Genomic DNA, 22,443 nt, shown 5'->3' on the forward strand with positions numbered 1-22,443 from the left:
GTGAACATGAAGGAACACATGAGACCTCACGGCTTCATCTACAACCGCAAGGCTGAAACAGGGAGAGCACTGGGAATTGCAGGAGTCTTCTGGAGCCTCAAAGCCACCCCCGTGACAAACCTCCTCCAATAAGACCCTACTTCTTCATCCCTCCAAACAGTACCACCAACTTGGGAACCACATACTCTAATATCTGAGGCTGTGGGGCCATTCTTATTGAAACCACCACAGACAGTATCTGAAGGAAGCAGAAACCAGTAAGTCAATGAAGGAAGTACTATATAAAAATACAAAGAAAAGGAGAGAAAGCCAGAGCGGGTTTGCAGGCACCCCAGTGGCAATCAGCGCCCTACTACAGCACAATAACGTCTTTCATGTCCTATAATGGAGGAGCTGTCATGACCATGAAGGGAAAGAACTGTGTGGCCATCGCTGCACACAGGCATTTCTGGATCCAGGCCCACATGGTGAACACAGACTTCCAGCAGATCTTCCCCATGGATGACAGGCTCTACATAGGCTTGGTAGGGCTGGTCACCAACCTCCAGACAGATGCCCAGCTCCTCAAGTTCTGGCTGAACTTCTACAAGCTGAAGGAAGGTAGGCAGATCAAGCCTTACGCCCTCATGAGCACGAACCTCACTGGCTACCCCATGGTGACTGATGACTTTTAGTCAGTGGTACCCGCTCTGAATAAATGTATGGGATGTGTGAGTCTTTCCAGGAGACGAACATGGATCCAGAACACCTGTTTGAAGCCACTTCCCAGGCTATTCTGAGTGCTGTGGACTGGGACACGGTATCAGGCATGGCCGTCATTGTCCACATCTTTGAAAAAGACAAGGTCACCACCAGGACCCTGAAAGCCCGGATGGACTAACCCCAAGGACCCCAGGGTCCTTTTCTTCTTTTTCTTTTTAATAAAATCACCTTTCTTTTAAAAATTATAAAAGAAAAGAGGAGAAATAAGTTATAATTTAATGGATATATAATTAATAAAATGTATTAAACTCATCAAATAAAAGCTAATATCTGATTGGCAAACAATCTAACAATCTAACAGACTCATCAGGAAAAAAAATGGCTAAAGTAACATTTTTAAATAATTGTGAGGATAAATAAATGGTATGTAAGAAAGGATAGTTTTATATAGGCTAATTGTAAATGTGAGTTTGAGAAGCAGGGCCTACTCAGCATGTCTTTGGTCTGTCCATCTCATAGCTACATGAGAAGGGAGTTATGTTGAGTCACTTGTGGAGTGATCGCATGCTTTCTTGATTAAAGTTATAGAGGAAAAAGAGAGAGATGCAGTTCACAGGTCAAAAGGCATAATTTGCACACACAGGGTACAAATGTCAAAATTTTAATGGAAGTGGAAAAATGGTAATGTTGTGACAAATTGAGCAACAGTGGAGTTGTGGTGTAATGGATTAACAAAGGAAACAAGCACCAGAAGGGCAGAGTTCTGCTGCTGTTTGTAAGGAGTGTACCGAAGTCCTGAGTGATAGTTATATATAGACAGACAGAAGGGCTTAGAGCGGATTATGTTTAGAAATATGTATCTCTACATAGACATACATGTACATAACAGCATTAACAACAAAAAAAGAGGCCATGAATTTGAAAGGGCAATAAGAGGCAAATGAAAGAATTTGAAAGAAGGAAAGGGAAGAGGAAAATGATGTAATTCTATTATAATCTCAAAAACAAAAGAAGTAATTAAAAATAGGGCATTCTTAATGTCTTTATTTGTCACAAATGACTGTGGTATAGGATTTAGACAACACATAAATGCACACAGGACTAATGGACTGGAGAGCAATGTAGGATAAGAAAGTGAATAAAGACAGACAGTTTCAAAAGCTGAAATCAGGTCATGGGGTAAAGAGCAGGAATTAAGAAGACAGAAATTGCATGGAGTCTGTTCCAGTATGTGAATTTTCCAGCAATAGAGTGAACAGGATGGAAGGAAAGGAACTGTAAGAGACATATTCAAAATCAGAAGCTGGACACAAGGTTTTCTTTCATGACACTGAAAGGGAATATTAAAATTACCTTTAGCAGATATAGAATAAAAATTGTACGTTGGGTCCTTTCCATTTATATGGTTAATACAAGCTGCTTTCTAAATGTGAGGTGCCTTACCCCAACTTCAAAATTAGGTTAGTTTGTGGAGGTAACTTGTTCATTTGCACATGCTTAATGTGTGTTATTTACATTCCTCAGAGCTAAGATGAAGACATTGTTTTAAGAAGGTGGTGTTTGAAGGTGAAGATTTGAACATTCAGCAGAGGCAGGTCTACTTGTGTTTTATCTAGACAGTAATTAGAATTCCCTAAAGACAGAAAATCAATGCACTCTAAAAGAGAGTAATCTAGTTGTTACTTCATTGAGCACGTAAGCATTAAACCACCCCTGACTTTCTCTAAGTGTATATATACTCGTCCCCTCATTTTAAATAATGTTCGTAGCACTGTCAGATTACAAATTTGAAGTTCTGATTAAAATGATAACAAGACTGATGTTGACACAGAGTCAATAGGAGCATAGTTTCTTTTACCTTAAAGCTCCACACATTCACTAATCTGGGGAGACAACTCCATTTAAAATAGCATCTCACTTAATGCTCCATACATAATGATTGTTTTTAAAGACAACTCTATTTAAAATAAGATAGCAGTGCTCCATTTAGCATCCCATAAAGCAACAGGATATATTTTTTTCTTTTTTAAATTTATTTTTTATATTATTACAGTTTACTCACTTTGTATCCCAGCCGTAGACCCCTCCCTCCCTCATCTCCTCCCATGCCCCTCTCCAAGTCCATTGATAGGAGAGGTCCTCTTCCTCTTCCATATGACCCTAGGTTATCAGGTCTCATCAGGACTGGCTGCATTGTCTTCCTCTGTGGCCTGGCAAGGCTGCTCCCCCCTCAGCCAGCCACTGAATTCATGTCAGAGACAGTTCCTGTTTTTCTTACTAGGGAACCCACTTGGAGGCTGAGCTGCCATGGGTTACATCTGAGCAGGGGTTCTAGGTTATATCCATAAATGGTCTTTGATTGGAGATACAGTCTCATAAAAAAAACCCGTGCCCAGATATTTTGGTACTGTTGCTCTCTTTGTGGAGCTCCTGTCCTCTCCAGTTCTTTCTATCTCTCCCTTCTTTCATAAGATTCCCTGTACTCTGCCCTAAGTTTGGTTATGAGTCTCAGCATCTGCTTTGATACCTTGCTGGGTAGAGTCTTCCAGAGCCCTCTGTGGTAGCCTCCTGTCCTGTTCCCTGTTTTCTCCTTCTTCCAGTGTCCACCCTGTTTGTCTTTCTGAGTGAGGATTAACTGTCTTACCCAGGGTTCTCCTCCTTGCTTGGTTTATTTAGGTGTGCAGAGTTGTGTAGGCTTATCCTATATTATATGTTTAATATCCACTTTTAAGTGAGTATATACCCTGTGTGTCTTTCTGCTTCTGGGATCCCTCAATCACGATTATCTTTTCTAGATTCCACCATTTGCCTGCAAATTTCATGATTTGCAATAGGATATTTTTAATATGTGTTGCTAAAAAAATTTTCAATGGATTGGCTCCCAACAGAGGTTGATGGGCATGACTGTTGATGGTCATGAATTAGAGCTGTAAGGAGCTTCCTGTTTAGGACATGTCTAGGATGAAGGAATAGCTCAAATGGGAGTTTTCAGCATTGGGCCCATGCATCATTTAAACACAATCTTGCAGCTTGTGCTTAAACATTGACATCAGACCTCTCTTGACAAATAAAATTTGTTTCTTAAGAACAGGACAATCATGGAAGCGAAGCGTCGTCTTTAAACACAGCAAGAACTTATCACAACTACACCATGTTCCCAGGTTCTTTTCTCTTGGGAGTTCATTTATTCCACAAACATTTCCACAGACAAGTGTTAGGACCAGGGCAGCATAGACCCTGCTTCATGAAGCTCAGCATCTAGAGAGGAAGAGACAAGAAAGATACAAGTATGCAAAATGTAACAAACAATTTTAAAGTGTAGCAGGTATTACAAAAAGAACATGTAGCTCTCTACAAAGAAAAGTGAGAGAAATACTTAAAATTGAAAGAAATTTTATTCCTGCCAAATATCTGCCAAACAGATAATTAATTAGCTTGGTGTTGCATTCTCATAATCCCAATACTTGGAAGGCCAGGGAAGGAGGATGAAGAACATAAGCCCAACCTTCACTATATACAGAGTTCTTGTTTCAAAAATAATTATAATTATTAATGGAAATGTGGATGGAGGAAATGTAGAAGGAAGCGTAGTTGACATGGTAAGTGAGTGGTCTAGGGAGGAAAACCAGCTGGTACAAAGGAGGAAAAAATGGCTGCCAGTGATAGCTTACTTTGATATTGTAAATACGCCAAGGAAGCCTGATGACACACATTGGTAATTTTAATGGCAAACTATGTAAGTAAACATATATAAATAGTAAAAACCTTCTGAACTCTTACACATGCATGTTTTTATAAACAAAAGAAATACATTATCAAAGTAAGAATTACTAATACCACCTGACTTTTCTGAGTTCTATGATTCTTTATTATTCACTGTTTCATTTTGACAAACATTTAAAAATAAATTTCACTTCAGTAAAATTTTACACATTGAACAAAACACTTTCCTCAGAATTTTGGAAAGCAAATATTTAAATTCTGAGGATGTCCTTAGATATTTAGGTAAAAAAATATCATTTTAAAAATCTGTTTGACTAGTGCCACTTAATCCTTATAGAGGGATAATGCATTTTGAATTAAAGGAAAATAAATATTTCTACTATTCTCTTTTACTCAGAGACTAACAAATGAAAGAAAAAAAATAGAGGATTGAAATGTCAACCCTCTGCCAAATTTTCCTCTGAAAGGGAAGAATGGACAGAAATAGCCAATGTTTTAATCAAGGCTTTCAGTGTTTGTAATATTCAAAATTATGCCTGGAGTCTCGCCAAGCTCACATTACAAAACTAAACTGTTCAGCATAAGGTGATATGAGTACGGTGAGAGGGGCCGAGGATGCAGGCCAGGGACTAAAGGAGGTTGGTGATTACAGATAAGAAGGGAGATGGATGACTTGCTGGTGTGCAAAGCCCTTCCATTGTTCTTAAACCTTTAGTGTCATCAAACCATGCTGCAAAATGCAAGATTTGTGTGTGTGTGTGTGTGTGTGTGTGTGTGTGTGTGTTCATAAAGCACCTCATAAACGGATGAACCCATACTTGTCCAGGTGAATGTAGATGACTGAGTTATAAGAAAGAAGGAAGAAACAAAACCTGGGAAGACATAAACTGAAATCTGCATTAGCCTAGAAGAGCCATAGAACATGGGTTAAGAAGTTTTGTAAGTGTCTTTTCCTTTTAAATTATTTTCAAAGCAGAGTGATAGTTGAATTTTATTAATAAGCAGTGGAAATTCAGGACCTGGAATAAAGTAATTTCTCTAGCCAAAGAAAGACCTGTCTAGAGGATAGAACATCAAATACAATAGGATTACTGGAGTCCGCTCCAAGTGCTGCACATCTCTAGTCTAAACATGAAGCTGCTTGTAGTCCTGTAATAGGAGTGTGCTTCGCCTAGTTTCTCTTTATGCTGCTGCACAAGGGCAAGGTATAGATAACTAGCTGGTTATGCTTGCATCTCTCCGTTACCCCATGATAAGTACTCGGATCCGAGAGCCCACCCACATTCATTCCCTCTGCCCAGGGCCCAGGAAAACCTCATTTGCACAAAGGTGAGTAGGTGTAGCCTGAGATTGTGTTCTCTGGGAAAGGCCTCCATGCTTTAGATGTTGCTCATCTTCCTCCTAAGAAAAATCCAGTGTGAAGGAAATGCAAGAAGAGTTTTCATTAGATAGAAATAAATACCCAGAATCAAGTATTTCTCTTTGTATGAGAAGTAAGCATTCCTCAAGTGGGATGTGTGTATGTGCGTGCGTGGGCATGTGTGTGTGCGTGCATGTGTATGTGTGTATCCACATGCATGTGGAGTTTCTACAGAAAACTCTTTCACATACATGCCACTGCTTATTAATAACATTCAACTATCACTCTTAACAGCTTAGTAACACTCTGCTGAACGGATACACCACATTTGCTCATTGGTTCACCTATCATTTGGTGAGACGTGCGGTTCTAACACTTACACTGGAAACTTTGAGGTGTCCCATGCAGGCCCTCCTGTGTTACCTAGGAAACTGGGAAACAGGGTTCATTCATGAATTATCTTCTTAATAAAAGAGTTTTTAAAACAGGCTCAGAATGAGAATTGGAGATAATTTTATTACATTTTGAGAGAAAAGCAACAGGCCAGGCAAGTTGCAAATCTTAGTAGTTATGCAGAGGAAGAAGATAGAGAAGGGGAAGAAGACCACTACTATTTGTAAACATCCACATGGCAGGTTGGACAGAGGGAGCAGCTTCAGAGGAAAAGTGAGAAAGCCAAGCATCAAGAAAGGCATGCCAAAACTCTTAGAAGAGATACAAAGAATAACAAAATTCAGTCTTTTCTGAATAACTCAGAAAACCATGTAGGCAGAGCTGCACAGAGAAGATTTCAAAACAACTTTGTTTTCGTCATATCTTTCTTTACTTCTATAATTACTTAATTTTATTTTATGAAGCTTGAGAACGACTTTACCAGATTTTAAAAAGGAAAACCAGAGGGAAACAAGCTGTGCATCTCAGCTACCGTCTTGAGTGAGATGGAGGAGAGAAAAAGAAAAGGCCATGTCATTTGAGTTAAGTCAATATGGAAGTCAGTCACACAACAGACAAGCAGCCATATGTGGTCAGGGAGCTACAGACAAAATATGAAAAGGCCAATGCAAGCATGCTTTCTTAGGTTCTGGCCAGCGTCCAAAAGAAAAAGACACAAGAGAAGAAAAAGAAGTTACACCTGTTTGAATCAGAACTCAGAAAGCTGGTCAGATCCAGCTCTGGAGAGTCAGCTCTGGAGAGACAGCACTAAGTAATGAGTGGTGGGAAGAAAAATTAAACCATCTTATTAAAGAAATAATTATTCATCCTATCTTTTTAGTAAGACTTCAAGAGGTCCCACCTTCGAGGACGGAAGGGGATTGACCTGCCCAAATGAAAAGTTATGTCTCCACCCTAGTGCAGAACTTTTGCAAATGAATCCCACTTGAAGTTTGAGTAAGACACAGAGGCTTCTGTAGAGTTTAAAGCTGTTGCCCTTGTGCTGAGACAGTCTCTCAGCTAGCTGTGTAAACTTGCCCTGACTTCTCTGCTGTGCCATCTCTCCATGTGGTTCCCACTGCCTGCTTTCGGGTTCATTCATCTCCCTCCAGCTCTAATCGGGTCTTCTGCATTTCTCTGAATCTCTGAGTCTCATCCCTTTACTTCCCGCCCCAGCTCTTTATTACAGAAAAGCCACATTCAGCAGCAAAATAATGCCTGCTCTATCTCTTATGGGTTGACATTGGGCAAGGACAAGCATTTACAAACAGAAAATTGGTGATGGGCCATAGAAATTACAATACCAAATCCTGCCAGCACTCAGCATTCTGCCTGAAAAAAATTAACAAATGAAAATACAAGGACTTGGGTAGGGTCATGGGAAGAGAAGAGAGAGGGAGGGTGGGGCTGAGAGGGTAGGAAGGAGGGGGCTACAGCTGGGCTACAAAGTGAATAAACTGTAACAAATAAAAATAAATTAATTAAATATAAAAAATAGAAAGAAAATACAAGTACAAACAACGAGTGGAGGGGCTGCCTCTGACTCTGTTTCCTGCCTTTTCCCCTAGCTAGACTGTTTTGTCAGACCCCAGTGGGAGAGAATGTTCTTAGTTCTGCTGTAACTTGAGGTGCCAGGGTGGTTTGTACCCCTGGGGGCCTCCCCTTCTCTGAGAAGAAGAACAGGGGGGTTGTTAGTATTTAGGCCGCCTACTTCGGGGTTGCCTAGCAACCTATGATATCATCCTGTGTCACCCACCAGGTAGCCACACCTGGCAGGCGTGGCTCAGTTGCTCCATACAAGGATCAATCAGCCACTTTCTCTCTCTCTTGCTAGCTTGCCCGCTTATCCTCTTACTCTCTTGCTTTCCTGCTCTCTCCTCTCTCTCTCCCCCCCATTAAGTCTCTCTCTTCTTCTCTACCTCTTTACATCTTCGTCTAATAAACCTATTTTTTATAACATCTGTTGTACCCCCATAATCATTTCATTGGTCCTAACAGGAGTAATGGAAGGAGAGGGAGTGAGTGTGGGACTTGGAAGAGAGAAAGGAGGGGACTGGGATGGGCTGTAAAGAGATTAAATAAATAAATAAGCAAACAAACAAAAAGATAATCCAGGGACACACGTATTCAATGTGAGGGAAGGTTATCCCAACACCAGGTGGATCAGATTCCTTTCTCTCCACCTAAAGGAAAGCTTTCTTTTCATGGATCTTTACTGATACAATGATATTCCTTCTTCTGAAAAGGTAACCCTATAGTCATTTAGGAAATGTATTGAAATTGCACAACACATATAAACCATTTCACTGTGAAAATCTTGAGATCCAGTTACAAAGATGTTCATCAGAAAGAATTAATATCTGGATTAAGTTTCAGTTCCTAACTCACACACAGCCTCCAGGGTGCTCATTTAGGACATAAGAAAGAAAGGTCTTTCCCGGCCAGGGAACAGAAGACATTACTGGAACTTCTGTTTCCTGGGGTTTGCCTCTAAGTCTGTCCAAGTAGTTTCTTTCTCCTGTTGTTATTGTTACCCGCTCTGAAGAAGTCATCCTAACTGCCATTTAGAGAATTAGAGTATTGAACTGTGTAGTTTTGTTGAGGCAAGCAGAATCATCAGGTGTGACAAGTGGGAAATACCCCTCGAATAGAACTATCTAAGGAACTCTGAAAATATATTGTTTTCCCATTTAAATGCCAACCAGAAGAATAAGGAAGATCCTGTGTAGAGGGCAAATGTTGAACCTTTTGGACACTGAAATATGTTTTTTCCATCCTACATACTAAGGTCAACAGCTAAGCTGTAAATTACTATAGATTAGTTTTAATTATGCATTCATCTTTGTGCCTACTAAAAATAGTTACAGGAGAAGAAAAGGCTACAGCAATATATTCAATAAAGGTGGATGAAATAAAATTCTGTGAAAATGGCCCTACCTCCTTGCCCTGGATGATAAAAACCATCAATCTACTCATTGCCCACATACCCAGAGCAGCTGCTACCTAGAGAGAAGCTGGAAGTGCACTGATTGGAGATCCAATACCAGGCCACGTTTCTGACTATTTAGTGCAAGTTTTTACCATTTTTTTATTTTTTATTATTTTTATTCTTTATTAATTACACTGTATTCACTTTGTTTCCCTCCGGTGGTTCCCTCCCTCCTCCAGTCCCAATCCCTCCCTTCCTCCACCCTCTGCATGCATGCCCCTCCCCAAGTCCACTGATAGGGGAGGACTTCTTTTCCTTTCTTCTGATCCTAGTCAATTAGGTCTCATCAGGAGTGGCTGCATTGTCTTCTTCTGTGGCCTGGTAATGCTGCTTCTCCCTCAGGGGGAGGTAATTAAAGAGCAGGCCAATCAGTTCATGTCAGAGACAGTCTCTGTTCCTATTACAGTGGAACCTACTTGGACACTGAACTGCCATAGGCCACATCTGTGCAGGGGTCTTAGGTTATCTCCATGCATAGTCCTTGGTTGGAATAGCAGTCTCAGGAAAGACCCCTGTGCTCAGATTTTTTGGTTCTGTTGCTCTCCTTGTGGAGTTCCTGTCCTCTCCAGATCTTACTGTTTCCCACTTCTTTCCTAAGATTCCCTGCACTCTGCCCAAAGGTTGCCCATGAGTCTTAGCATCTGCATTAATAGTCTGCAGGGCAGAGCCTTTCAGAGGTCCTCTATGTCAGGCTCCTGACTTGTTCCCTCTTTTCTCCTTGGTGGGAGTTTTAATGAAAGCAGAAAGCAAAGCAAGAGACAAAGCTGCATAGACACTAGATTTTGTTTGCTGGGAAACAATGCCAGAGAATACATGAACCCAAGTTATCTTTCCAGTGTTCTTGGCCTCACTGAAACTAAGGGTATCAAATAGTCACCACAGAAACATGCCTTCTCTGACTGAAGCTGGAGTCCAGTGATAGGTATCTCAGCTTAGGCCCTCGGTTCAATTCCTTGCACTATGACTTTTTAGAAATCTTGCTTGGATTAATAGTTGTTTTCTCATAATATAGATATCATACTTTCTCATATATAGAACTGTTTGTCCCCAAATCATCTACTTTAGAACTGATACTTCTTACTCACTTATAAGTGCAAACCAGAATTGAAATACCACCTCACATAAATCCAAACTGTTTTATTGACAAAATTATATACATGTGCCACACTCTAACATTTGTCCCTTTAGTGCATTGTGCAATTTAAAGGGGTCAGCATCATAATCACACCGCTTTGCACCTCACAAGTATTTGCTCTAGTGAATGGAGACATCTATGTAAGTAAACGCCGTCTCCCAGTGTGTAGGCGGACAGTCGTAAGTGAACACACAACCCAAACCTCTCGTGTTGTCTGCTACTTACAAAGATACCGGGCAACTAGTTCTTTAAACAATGCTCCACTAGGGTAGACATGTTTTTTTCCAATGAATGTGGTATCTGGTACAGATATATTTAACCAGACTAAAGAGAAGCCCCCTGTCTTTCCCATGCATCACATGTCAGGAGTCCAATTGTATAGACATGCGCCCCCGTCCACCGCACCTGATTGATGTGACAGGCTTCAAGGTCCTGTCTTGGTTTCTAAGATAGTTTTGATATTATTAAGTTGGGATTTTTTATGTTACCATAAGAAAGAATACATTAACATGTGACACCCAATACTCTAATGTTCCAGATATACTAAATACTCACCAGTGTCCTTGTCTTTTAGAGACAAGAAATTCAATATCAAAATCAAATTGTACAAGATTAGACTAACATTCTGATCATGACAAAAGCAGCAGATAAATTAGAATATTGACTGAAATATCATTAACGGTGATGGCTACTATTGATGTCCACTTGACTGGATTGAGAAATGCCATGCATTTGGTGGAGCACATTTCTAGGTTGGCTGTGAGAGCTAGTCTAGAGATGGCTGACAAGTGGGTAAATATACTGAGTGTGAAGGACCCATCCAGTGGTGGGTTACATTGTCAGGTTTGGGGCACAGAGTGGAGGACACTGAAGCGTGAAGTAGCCCTCACCTCTGCACATCTGACGTCACTGCTGTCCTGGCCCATGGACACCAATTCCTGATTTTTCAAGCATGAGCCCACTTCTAGAGTACCAAGCTTTTCTGTGTTATTAGGATTTCTGTCCTTTGCTATGAAAAATATCCCAAGTCAATCAACATAAAGAAAATTTCACTTTGGCTCATGACATTTCAGGTTTGAATCACAATTGCTCACACATGACATTTTGAGCCGAGCTTATATAGGACATCATGGTTGAGAACATGAAGCTAAGGAGGAGCTAATTTCATAATGTCTGAGAAGCAGAGAGGGAAAAATAACAGGATCAGGTCCCAATATTCCTTTCAAGGACACATCTTCAAGGACCTAACTTCTTTCCAGTGAGCCTCACCCTCTAAATATTTCAGTCTCTTATAAGCTACACCTGGATTATAACTGTCCCTTAACAGACCATCTGCTAAAGGTCTGCTAGTCAATCTGGTGTGTCTATAATCACAACACTAGGATATCGGAAGCAGGAAGATCCCAAGAGTGAAGGTATTCTGTACAACACAAATTCATGCCAGCTTGTGCTACATAGCAAGGCACTTTCTAAGAAGAAAAGATTTTCTAGGAAAAAAAAAACCTCATAATCATATGAAGAATGAAAGTGCTGATTGCCATTTTATACAATAAAAGTACCATAGTAATAAGAGATCATGTGAATTGCAGCTGTGGATCATACATTCTAAGGGGTCACGCCAATCACTTTATTTACTTTCTCCTTGATGAATGCATGTGTAGAGAAACTCTCTTGTGTACTGCATGGAAGCATCACCTGTCAATAAAAAGCTGATGGCCTATTAGCTGAGGCAGGAAACAGGAGGTGGGAGTTCCAGAGAGAGAGAGAGAAGAACTCTGGGATAGAGTCAGAGGGAGATTCACCTCAACACTGAGAAAGACAGATGCATGAAACTCAGGAGAGGTAACCAGTCACGTGGCACACATAGAACAGAAAAAAACAGGTTTAAAAAGAAAAAAAAAAGATATGAGCTAGTCAGGGAATGAGCCAAAGCTTATGGCCTAGGTATTCATAACTAATAAAGTTTCAGAGTCGCTATTTCAGGAGCTAGGGCACGGGAGGAAAAAAAATCATGTTTACATGAATTGTTATAGATTCACAAAATTAGACTGTTTCCATTTTGTCCCATTCAAACTTTTAATTTTTTCAATATAAATTACATGTCATAAGTCTTTCAATAACAATGTAGTTTTAAGTTACAAGTTTTGAATAAATCCTGTATGTGGAATTCTAATTAAAGTTATACTTACTTATCACGCTGTTTTATTGACTCTGAAAAACCAATATTTTCTTACAAAGCCCTCAGTTGTAAAATATAGTTTCATTCATATTCCAAAACTGTCATAATTACTCATTTAATAATTGAACAAGTTGCTTTCATATACATAAGAAACTAATCTCACTTCTGCACGTCTCACTCTGTCCCTTCATGTACTTTCAGGAAGTTGTTTATTGTAAAAACATCAGCTACAAATTTATAAAATACCAATAAACAAAAAAGAATGAAAGAAAGAAAAAAAAAGAAAAAGGACTAAGTGCTGTTTTTGAAAACAAAATACAATAGTCACAAATAAAACAGGGCACTAAAATAACTTGGGATTCTAGGGAGAGTTTAATTTCTTTCTTTATTTCTTCCTGACCCAGCTGTCATTCAGTAGCAAGTTGTTCAGTTTCCATGTGTGTGTAGGCTTTTTGCTATTTCTGTTGCTGTTGAGGTCCAGCTTTAGTCCATGGTGATCTGATAGGATACAAGGGATTATTTCAATCTTCTTATATCTGTTGAGGCTCCCTTTGTGATCAACCATATGGTCTATTTTGGAGAGCAACAGAAATAAAAACTGCATGTTACTGGCATAGAAACAGAATGATGGATCAATGGAATCTAATAGAAGACCCTGAAATAAACCCACATATGGACACCTGATCTTTGACAAAGATGCCAAAACCATACAATGGAAAAAAGATAGCATCTTCAACAAATGGTGCTGGTCTAACTGGATGTCTATATGTAGAAAAATGCAAATAGATCCATATTTATCACCCTGCACAAAACTAAAGTCCAAGTGGATCAAAGACCTCAACATAAAACCAGACACACTAAACCGCTTAGAAGAAAAAGTGGGTAAGAGCCTTGAACTCATTGGTACAGGAGACAACTTCCTGAACAGAACACCAACAGCACAGGCTCTAAGAGCAACAATCAATAAATGGGACGTCATGAAACTGAAAAGCTTCTGTAAAGCAAAGGACACTGTCATCAAAACAAAACGAATGCTTACAGACTGAATCTTCACCAATTCTCTATCTGACAGATGGCTAATATCCAGTATATATAAAGAACTAAAGAAGCTGAAAATGAACAAATCAAGTAATCCAATTAAAAAATGGGGAACAGAGCTAAACAGAGAATTCTTGATAGAAGAATATTGAATAGCATAGAAATACTTAAAGAAATGCTCAACATCATTAGCCATCAAGGAAATGCAAATCAAAACGACCCCAAGATTTTACCTTACACCCATCAGAATGGCCAAGATCAAAAAACTCAAGAAACAACACATGCTGGAGAGGTTGTGGAGAAAGGGAACTCCTCCACTGCTGATGGGAATATAAACTAGTACAACCACTCTGGAAATCAATCTGGTGCTTTCTCAGACAACTAGGAATAGTGCTTCCTCAAGATCCAGCTATACCACTCCTAGGCATATATCCAAAAGACGCTCAAGTACACAATAAGGACATTTGCTCAACCATGTTTGTATCAGCCTTATTTGTAATAGCCAGAAGCTGGAAACAACCCAGTTGCCCCCCAGTGGAGGAATGGATACAGAAATTGTGGTACATCTACACAATGGAATACTTCTTAGCAATGATAAACAAGAAAATCATGAAATGTGCAGGTAAATGGTGGGATCTGGAAAAGATCATCCTGAGTGAAGTATCCCAGAAGCAGAAAGACATACATGGTATATACTCACTTATATAGACATATAATATAGGATAAACCTACTAAAATCTGTACACCTAAAGAAACTAATCAAGAGGGATTTCTCTGGCTAAAACGTTCAATCCCCATCCCAAAAGGCAAAGAGGATGGACATCAGAAGAAGAAGAAAACAGGAAGCAAGTTAGGAGCCTGGCACAGAGGGCCTGTGAAAGGCTCTGCCCTGCAGACTATCAAAGCAGATGCTGAGACTTATGGCCAACTGTTGGACAGCGTGCATGGAATCTTATGAAAGAAGTGGGAAATAGTAAGATCTGGAGAGGGCAGGAGCTCTACAAAAAGAGCAACAGAATCAAAAAATCTGAGCACAGGGGTCTTTCCTGAGACTCATACTCCAACCAAGTACCATGCATGGAGATATCCTAGAACCCCTACACAGATGTATCCCATGGCAGTTCAGTGTCCAAGTGGGTTCCATAGTAATGGGAATAGGGACTGCCTTTAACATGAACTGACTGGCCTGCTCTTTGATCACCTCCCCCCTGATGGGTAAGCAGCCTTACCAGGCCACAGAGGAAGACAATGCAGCCACTCCTGATGAGATCTGATAGACTAGGATCAGAAGGAAGGAGAGCCCACTATCAGTGGGCTTGGGGAGGGGCATGAGTAGAGAAGAGGGAGGGAAGATGGGATTAGGAGGGGAGGTGGGAGGGGTTTATGGGGGGATACAAAGTGAATAAAGTGTAATTAATAAAAATTAAAATTAAAAAAATATAAAAAAAAGAACTTGGGATTCAAATGCTACAGTCCACATTTATTGTAGCATAATGTACAAAATATTTTGACAAAAAAAATATTTTGACATATACATTTTTAAAACCCTAAAATATTAATTTGATATACTTGCTTTAGGGAGTTTTTGTAAAACCTAGTTACTGAAAGTGAGAGATGTGTGCAGGACACTATCAACCACCACACAGATTACGCTGTATTTTACACCCTACCTCCTCCTCACTGCACCCATTCAGAGCTTTGTTTTTTGCTCAATTTACAAACATATTCTTCCTTTGCTTCTTCTTTCTCTAAAATTACCGATAAAGACATTTCTTTCAAAAAATAGTTTAAAAATAGTTTATTTTCTTTTTAATGTCTCTGTGTGAAGATGTTTACCATGATTGCTGGCAGAATACATGCTAGTGACATACCAAGAGCAATGTCAGTAGCTCACACACATTAGCCGACAGCTGTGCAGAGGGCAAGCCCATACAGAATTCTATTTAGCTTACCAATTATCATTTTAAAGGCCAATTCAGTTTGAAAATAAAGAAGATAAATTATTCTGGTCTGTAATTGATTCTGTGATAATGCTTCTTAAGTAACATTGACACCTCAGGGAGAAAAGTGAGGTAACCTTTCTTTGCATTTTAAAGAATTTGGGGCTAGGGTGGAGCTCAGAGGTAGTGTTCTTCCCTAGCATACTCAAGGCCCTGGGTTCCATTCTGAGTACTGGAAAAAAAAATTTTTTCTTCAAGAGTTTAAGCTCCTACTTGACAAATTTTCATGACTACTGCAAAGATATTCCATGATATCACATAAATGATGATATGTAAAATTAAGTTTACTTTTTAAATCATGTTTTGCCTACTGTAGATATACTGTTTTACAGATTTCATTCATCTATGTACGAAAGGTAGCCTTTTTTCTTTTTGTGTGTGTGCATATGTGCTGGCCTACATGTTTTTAAACAAAACAAACAAACAATAACAAAAAACAAGACCACGGATTTTAAAAAGGGCAAGGATGATATATAGGAAGGTTTTGATTGAGGAAATGGAAATGATATAGTTATATTATAATCTCAAATATATTTTAAAATTAAAAAGAAAAGGAATAAATATATTGTAGAGTTTATATGTTTTGGGTGTCACAATGAAGAAATAGCCCTGTACCACCACAGAGACCATGACAATGTTCCAGAAAATCAAAATGAGGAAGGACCCTTGGAAACCTCGGGAGGTTCTGTTTTCTATACTTATATCAGAAGTAAACATTTTACATTAATAAGGAAAGCTACCTTGGGCTGGGGAGATGATTTCGTTGGTAAAGTGCATGCCTTGCAAGCATGAGAGTCTGAATTTGATCCCCACAAAACAAATAAAAATACAGACCTCAGCAGTCTGTTCCTGGAATCCCAGTGGTGGAAATGTAGAGGCAGGAGGATCTCTGGAGCTCATAGCTCAGTTATGCTGCCTATTTGGTGTAGTCAGAATTGGAAGGACCCTTTCTCACAGAAAGGAGAAAACATTCCTTAAGTTAATCCCCAGCCTCCACATACATGGACACACACATCTCCCAACCAAATATGCAAATACACACACACACATACACATGCATGCACACAAACATGTACACACATACACATGCATACACTCAAACACATATACACATACACCAAAAAAAACCATGCACACTAAAATAAAGACTACCTTTACTAAGCATATTGAATTCAATCCATAAAACAATGTATCTAAAATAGGTAAGACTATCAATATCTAAAATAGTTTAAAAGGTACAGTATTAATTTTACATGTGATTATACATGTAATTTCATAGAATATTTATGACTATTACTCATCATTGGTCATGAAATTATGTATGTGTGTTTGTAAATACACATTAGTGAAGGAAAGGTGAGATAAATACAGGTGATTGAGGGAGGAGTGTAAAATAACACTAAAGATGTCTGAAAAGGTCAAAATGAATCATACTATTAACTATCTGCTAAAAATACTCATAATAAGTTGGTGTAAAATATGCATGCATAGTTTAAATAAAAATTTCCCATCTATGCTGGCAATAGTCCCCACAAGAACCATAGACCATCTAACCAAAACCTGAATACCAGACATGGGTACTGGGTCATTGGTCAGGGTTGTCCAAGAGACACCCAAAACATTATAGGCCGTTGTTCTTGTCCTTGGTTGCTCCTCAGAGGTAGAAGTTAAGCCTATTGCTGAAGACATCATGCACATCAGACACAGGGCCCAGAGGAAATGGGCTGGATCTGACCTGAAATCTTCTCCCTGAAGACTTGCTTTCATAATAACAGATGGCACCTTGCAAGCTTCTCTCAGTTTATTGATACAAGTTTCTCCCATTGCAATTAGCTAAATAAGCAGCCTATGTAAAGTCACCATCATGTCAGGACCACTCCTGAGTCACTTAAATTGGTGTTTTGTGGTTCCATGCCATAAAAAGTGTCCCTGCTGCCTATCAGAAGGCTCTGATGAGAGCCATTTCTCTAGAGTGTTTTGGGCAGACAAACACGAAACTCCACTGCTGCCACTCTTTGAAAGGCACTGACTGCTATGTAGTAAACACTTTGGTTTGATGGATGTAATAACCTGCATTTGACTGCCAGGGCTCCAGGAGCTGTTCAACCAGATAAGAAAAAAACTGTCTCAAGAAGAAGTAAGCTGTGTGCTATCTCCAGAGCGCCTTGGTCTGGCCCATGGCTCTGCCTATCTTCCCAAGGAGGCCTGCAGGCCCCGGGAACATCCCTCCCCTTAATCCCTTACCTGCTGGGTCCCCTATCTGCCAGGAATATTCAGCAGTGGTGAGCTGGGCACTGTCCCCTGAGCTCTATTATCTGTCTGGTCCACTTCTCTGCCTGCTTTCTTCAGGAACATTCAGGTTAGACCACTCCCCACCTGCACCCACTGCCAGGCACTCCATTTTAAGCATCCCTGATGGCCAGCCTGTGCCAGAGACAACCATATAGTTAAAGACCAGCATGAGAACACAATCAACAAGAGCCAGGGCAATATGTCACCACCAGAGCCCAGCCATCCTACTACAAGCCCTGACTATCCTAACACAGGCGAAGCACAGCAAGATGACCTTAAATCCAATCTTATAAAGATGATAGGGACCTTTAAAAAGGAAATTAATAAATCCCTTAAAGAAATACAAGAATATACAATCAAACAGGTGAAGGAAATTAATAAAACTGTTCAAGTTCTGAAATGGAAATAGATGCAATAAAGAACACAAACTGAGGCAATTCTGGAGATGAAAAACCTAGGGGAAAGAATGGGAACTATAGAACCAAGCATCAACAACAGAATATAAGAGGTGGAAGAGAGAATCTCGGGTGTAGGAGATACAATTAAAGAAATCAATACATTGGTCAAAGAAAATGTTAAATCTAAAAAGTTCTGACACAAAAGATCCAAGAAATCTGGTACACTAGTTAAAAACAAAACAAAACAAAACCCTAAGAATAACAAGAGTAGAAAGAGAAGACTCTTAGCTCCAAGGCCCAGAAAATATTTTCAAAAAAATCAGAGAAGAAAATTTCTCCAGCCTAAAGAAAAAGATGCATATAAACATTAACAGAAAGCTTGTAGAACAACAAATAGATTACACCAGAAAAAAATCCTCCCACCACATAATAACCAAAACACTAAATGTACAGACAAAACAAAGAATATTAAAATATGCAAGAAAAAAAGGCCAAGTAACATTATAAAAGCAGACCTGGTAGAATTACACCCAACTTCTCAACAGAGACTCCAAAATCTAGGAGGGCCTGGGAAGATGTCCTGCAGACCCTAAGAGACTACAGAAGTCAACCAAGACTACTACACATAGCAAAATTTTTAATCACCATAAAGGGAGAAAACAAGATATCCCATTAAAAACAAACAAACAAATTTAACCAATATCTACCCACAAATCCATCCCTACAGAAAATACTAGAAGAAAAACTCCAACCCAAGGAGAGTAAGTAACTTCACTAAAGAAAACACAGCAAGTAAGTAATTGCACACAAGCAAAACAAAAAGAAGGGAATAACACACACATACCACCACCAACATCAAAATTACAGGAATCAAAAAAACATTAGGCATTAATTTCTCTCAGCATCAGTGGACTCAATTCCACAATATAAAATCACAGGCTGACACAAAGGATAGGAAACAGGATTCATCATTCTGCTGCATACAAGAAACACACCTCAGCATCAATAATAGACATTACCTCAGGGTAAAGGGTTTTCCAAGCAAATTGACCCAAGAAGCAAGCTGAAGTAGTCATTCTAATATCTAATTAAATAGACTTTCAACCAAACTTAATCAAAAGAGAGTGGAAAAGACACTTCATACTCATCAAAGAAAAACACCTATCAAGATTACCTTTCAATTCTGAACATCTATGCTTCAAATTCAAGGACACTCACATGCATTAAAAAAAAAAAAAAAAAAACATTGCAAAAGCTTAAATTACCCATTGTACCATGCACATTAATAGCAGGAGATGAAAATACCCCACTCTCACCAATGATAGCTCATTGAGACAGAAACTAAAAGAAAAATAGTAAAAATAACAGCCATCATGAATCAAATGGACATAACAGATATTTATGAAACATTTCACTCAAACACAAAAGCATATACCTTCTTGCAGCACTTCATGGAACCTTCTTCAAAATTGACCACATACTCAGTCACAAAGTGAGCCTTAACAGATACAAGAAAATTGAAATAAACCTTTGTTTTTTATCAGACCACCATGGATTAAAGCTAGTCTTCAATAACAACAGAAACAACAAAAGGCCTACAAATTCATGGAAACAGACAACTTTCTACAAAATGACCATTGGATCAAAGAAGAAATAAGAAAGAAATTAAAGACATTCTAGAAGTCAAGAAAATGAATACACAACATATCCAAACTTATGGGACACAATGAAAGCAGTGTTAAGAGGAAAGTTCATAGCACTAAGTGCCTTTGTAAAGAAACTGTAAAGATCTCACATGAGCAATTTAACAGCACACTTGAAAAATCTAGGAAAAAAAAAAGACCCAAACACACTCAAGAGAAGTAGACCACAGGACATAATCAAACTCAGGTATAACCCACCAACAGTCTAAGTAATAACACTTTAATTAATATTTTAAAGCTTAGGCCTTGACTGGGCAGCCTCTCAGCTAGTTCATCTAACTTAACCTGACTATTCTAGCCCATGACCTATCACATGGCTAGTTCTTTACCTCACTGCACCTGTTCATGTCAGTCTACCTCCCTGTCCCCATGGCAAATCTCCACGTCTGAATATTCTCCCAGAGTCTCTCTGCCTGGCAGATATGACTTCCACTTCTTGCCTAGCCATTGGTTCTCAGCTCTTTACTAAAGCCACTCACAAACAATTCTAGACTGCCTTAGGCAGATGAGGAAGAAACAAATATTTACAAAATAAGAGACTTGTGATAGGCTCTAGTTCTCTGCAGGTACAGAATTAACAACTGAATATACTGAGACACACATTCACACAGTGTTCCACAACATTCGTGGCTGAAATCAATAAAATAGAAACAAAGAGAACAAAATTTGTTTCTTTGAGAAAATCAGCAAGATAGACAAACCGTTAGCTCAGGCACTAAGATCAACAATTAATAAATAAGGTCTCATGAAACTGAAAAGCTTCTGTAAGGCAAAGGACACCTGTCAAGGACAAAATGGCAGACAACAGAATGGAAAAAGATCTTCACCAACCCTGCATCTGACAGAGGGCTAATATCTAAAAGCCAGACGTGGTGGTGTATGCCTTTAGTCCCAGCACTCAAGGTGGCAGAGGAGGGCTGATCTCTGTGAGTCTGAGGCTAGCCTGGTCTACAAAGTAAGTCTAAGATAGCCAAGACTACACAGGGAAACATTGTCTCAAAACAATGACAACCAAAACAGAACTCAAAAATTAGACACCAACAGACCAAATTAACCCAATTTAAAAATGAGATACAGAGCTAAATAGAGAAATCTTAACGGAGGAATTTCTAATAGCTGAGAAGCACTTACAGAAATGTTCAGTGTTTTTACTCATCAGGAAAATGCAAATCAAAATGACTCTAAGATGCCATCTTATATATATTATAATGTCTAAGATCAAAAACTCAAGTGACAGAATGTACTGTCGAGGATGGAGAGAAAGAGAAACCCTCCTCCATTTGTGGTGGGCATGTAAATTTGTACAACCACTTTGGAAATCAATTTGATGGTTTCTCAGAAAATTAGTAATAGTTCCACCTCAAGACCCAACTATACCACTCCTGGACATATATCTAAAAGATGCTCCACAAGAACACTTGTTCAATTATGTTTGCAACAGCTTTATTCATAATAGCCAGAAACTAGAAATAACCCAGATGTCCCTCAACCAAAGAATGGATATAGAAACTGTGGTACATTTACACAATGAAATACTACTCAGCTATTAAAAACAAGGGCATCATGAAATCTGCAGGCAAATGGGTGGAACTAGAAAATATCATCCTGAAATCAGGTAATCCAGACTCAGGAAAATGCACATGGTATGTACTCACTAATAAGTGGATATTAGACCTATAATAAAGGATAACAAATCTGCAGACCTAAAGAAGCTAAGTAACAAGGAGGGCCTAAGCGAGGATGTTTGAATCTCACTCAGAAGAGCAAAGAGACTAGATATTGGAGTGGATGAAGGGAGGTAACTCAGTGGGAGAAGGGTTGGGGAAGGAAACAGAAGGGATCAAGTATGAGGAAGATGAAAAGAGAAAGATCTGGGAGAGAGAACTGAAATCAATGGGAGGCATCTCTGGGAGGAGCCAGACACCTATGACAAGGGAAACTCAAATGAATCTCTGAGTGAAACCCTTGCTAATACTCCTAGGAACAGGGGATATGGAATCTGAAATGGCTACCTCCTGTATCCAGGCAAGACTTCCAAAGGAGGGATGGGACACCAGCCCACCCACAAAACCTTTGACCCAAAATTTGTCCTGCCTACCAGATGTTCAGGAATAAAGATGGAAGAGCAATTGAGGGAATGGCTAAGCAATGACTGGCCCAACTTGAGACTCATCCCATGAGAGAGAGCTGACACCTGACACCATTATGATATTCTGCTATAACTTGCAGACCGGAGCCTAACAGAACTGTTCTCTGAGAGGCTTCACTCAGCAGCTGATAAAAAACAAACGCAGAGACCCACAGTCAAACCTTAAGCAGAGCTCTGGAACTCTGGTGGAAGAAGGGGAAGAAGGATTGAAGGAGTCAGAGAGGTCATGGACACCACAAGAAAACCTACAAAATCAATTAACCTGGGCCCACAGGGCATCCCAGAGACTGAACCACCAACCAAAGGCCATGCCCGAGACAGTCCTAGGCCCCTTACACATATG

General features: G+C 39.4%; 1 protein-coding gene across 1 annotated transcript; it reads left to right on the plus strand.

Moving 5' to 3' along the window:
* The first annotated feature begins 374 nt into the window (after window positions 1-374).
* LOC129680461 (proteasome subunit beta type-3-like) lies at window positions 375-880 on the plus strand. Its single transcript, XM_055612111.1, is given in 2 exon segments — window positions 375-669; window positions 672-880. Coding segments are annotated over 2 exon segments (504 nt in total).
* The last annotated feature ends 21,563 nt before the right edge of the window (window positions 881-22,443 follow it).

The sequence above is a fragment of the Psammomys obesus genome, unplaced genomic scaffold (genome assembly GCF_907164565.1).
Source record: "Psammomys obesus unplaced genomic scaffold, mPsaObe1.curated_primary_1811, whole genome shotgun sequence".
NCBI classification, from domain to species: domain Eukaryota; kingdom Metazoa; phylum Chordata; class Mammalia; order Rodentia; family Muridae; genus Psammomys; species Psammomys obesus.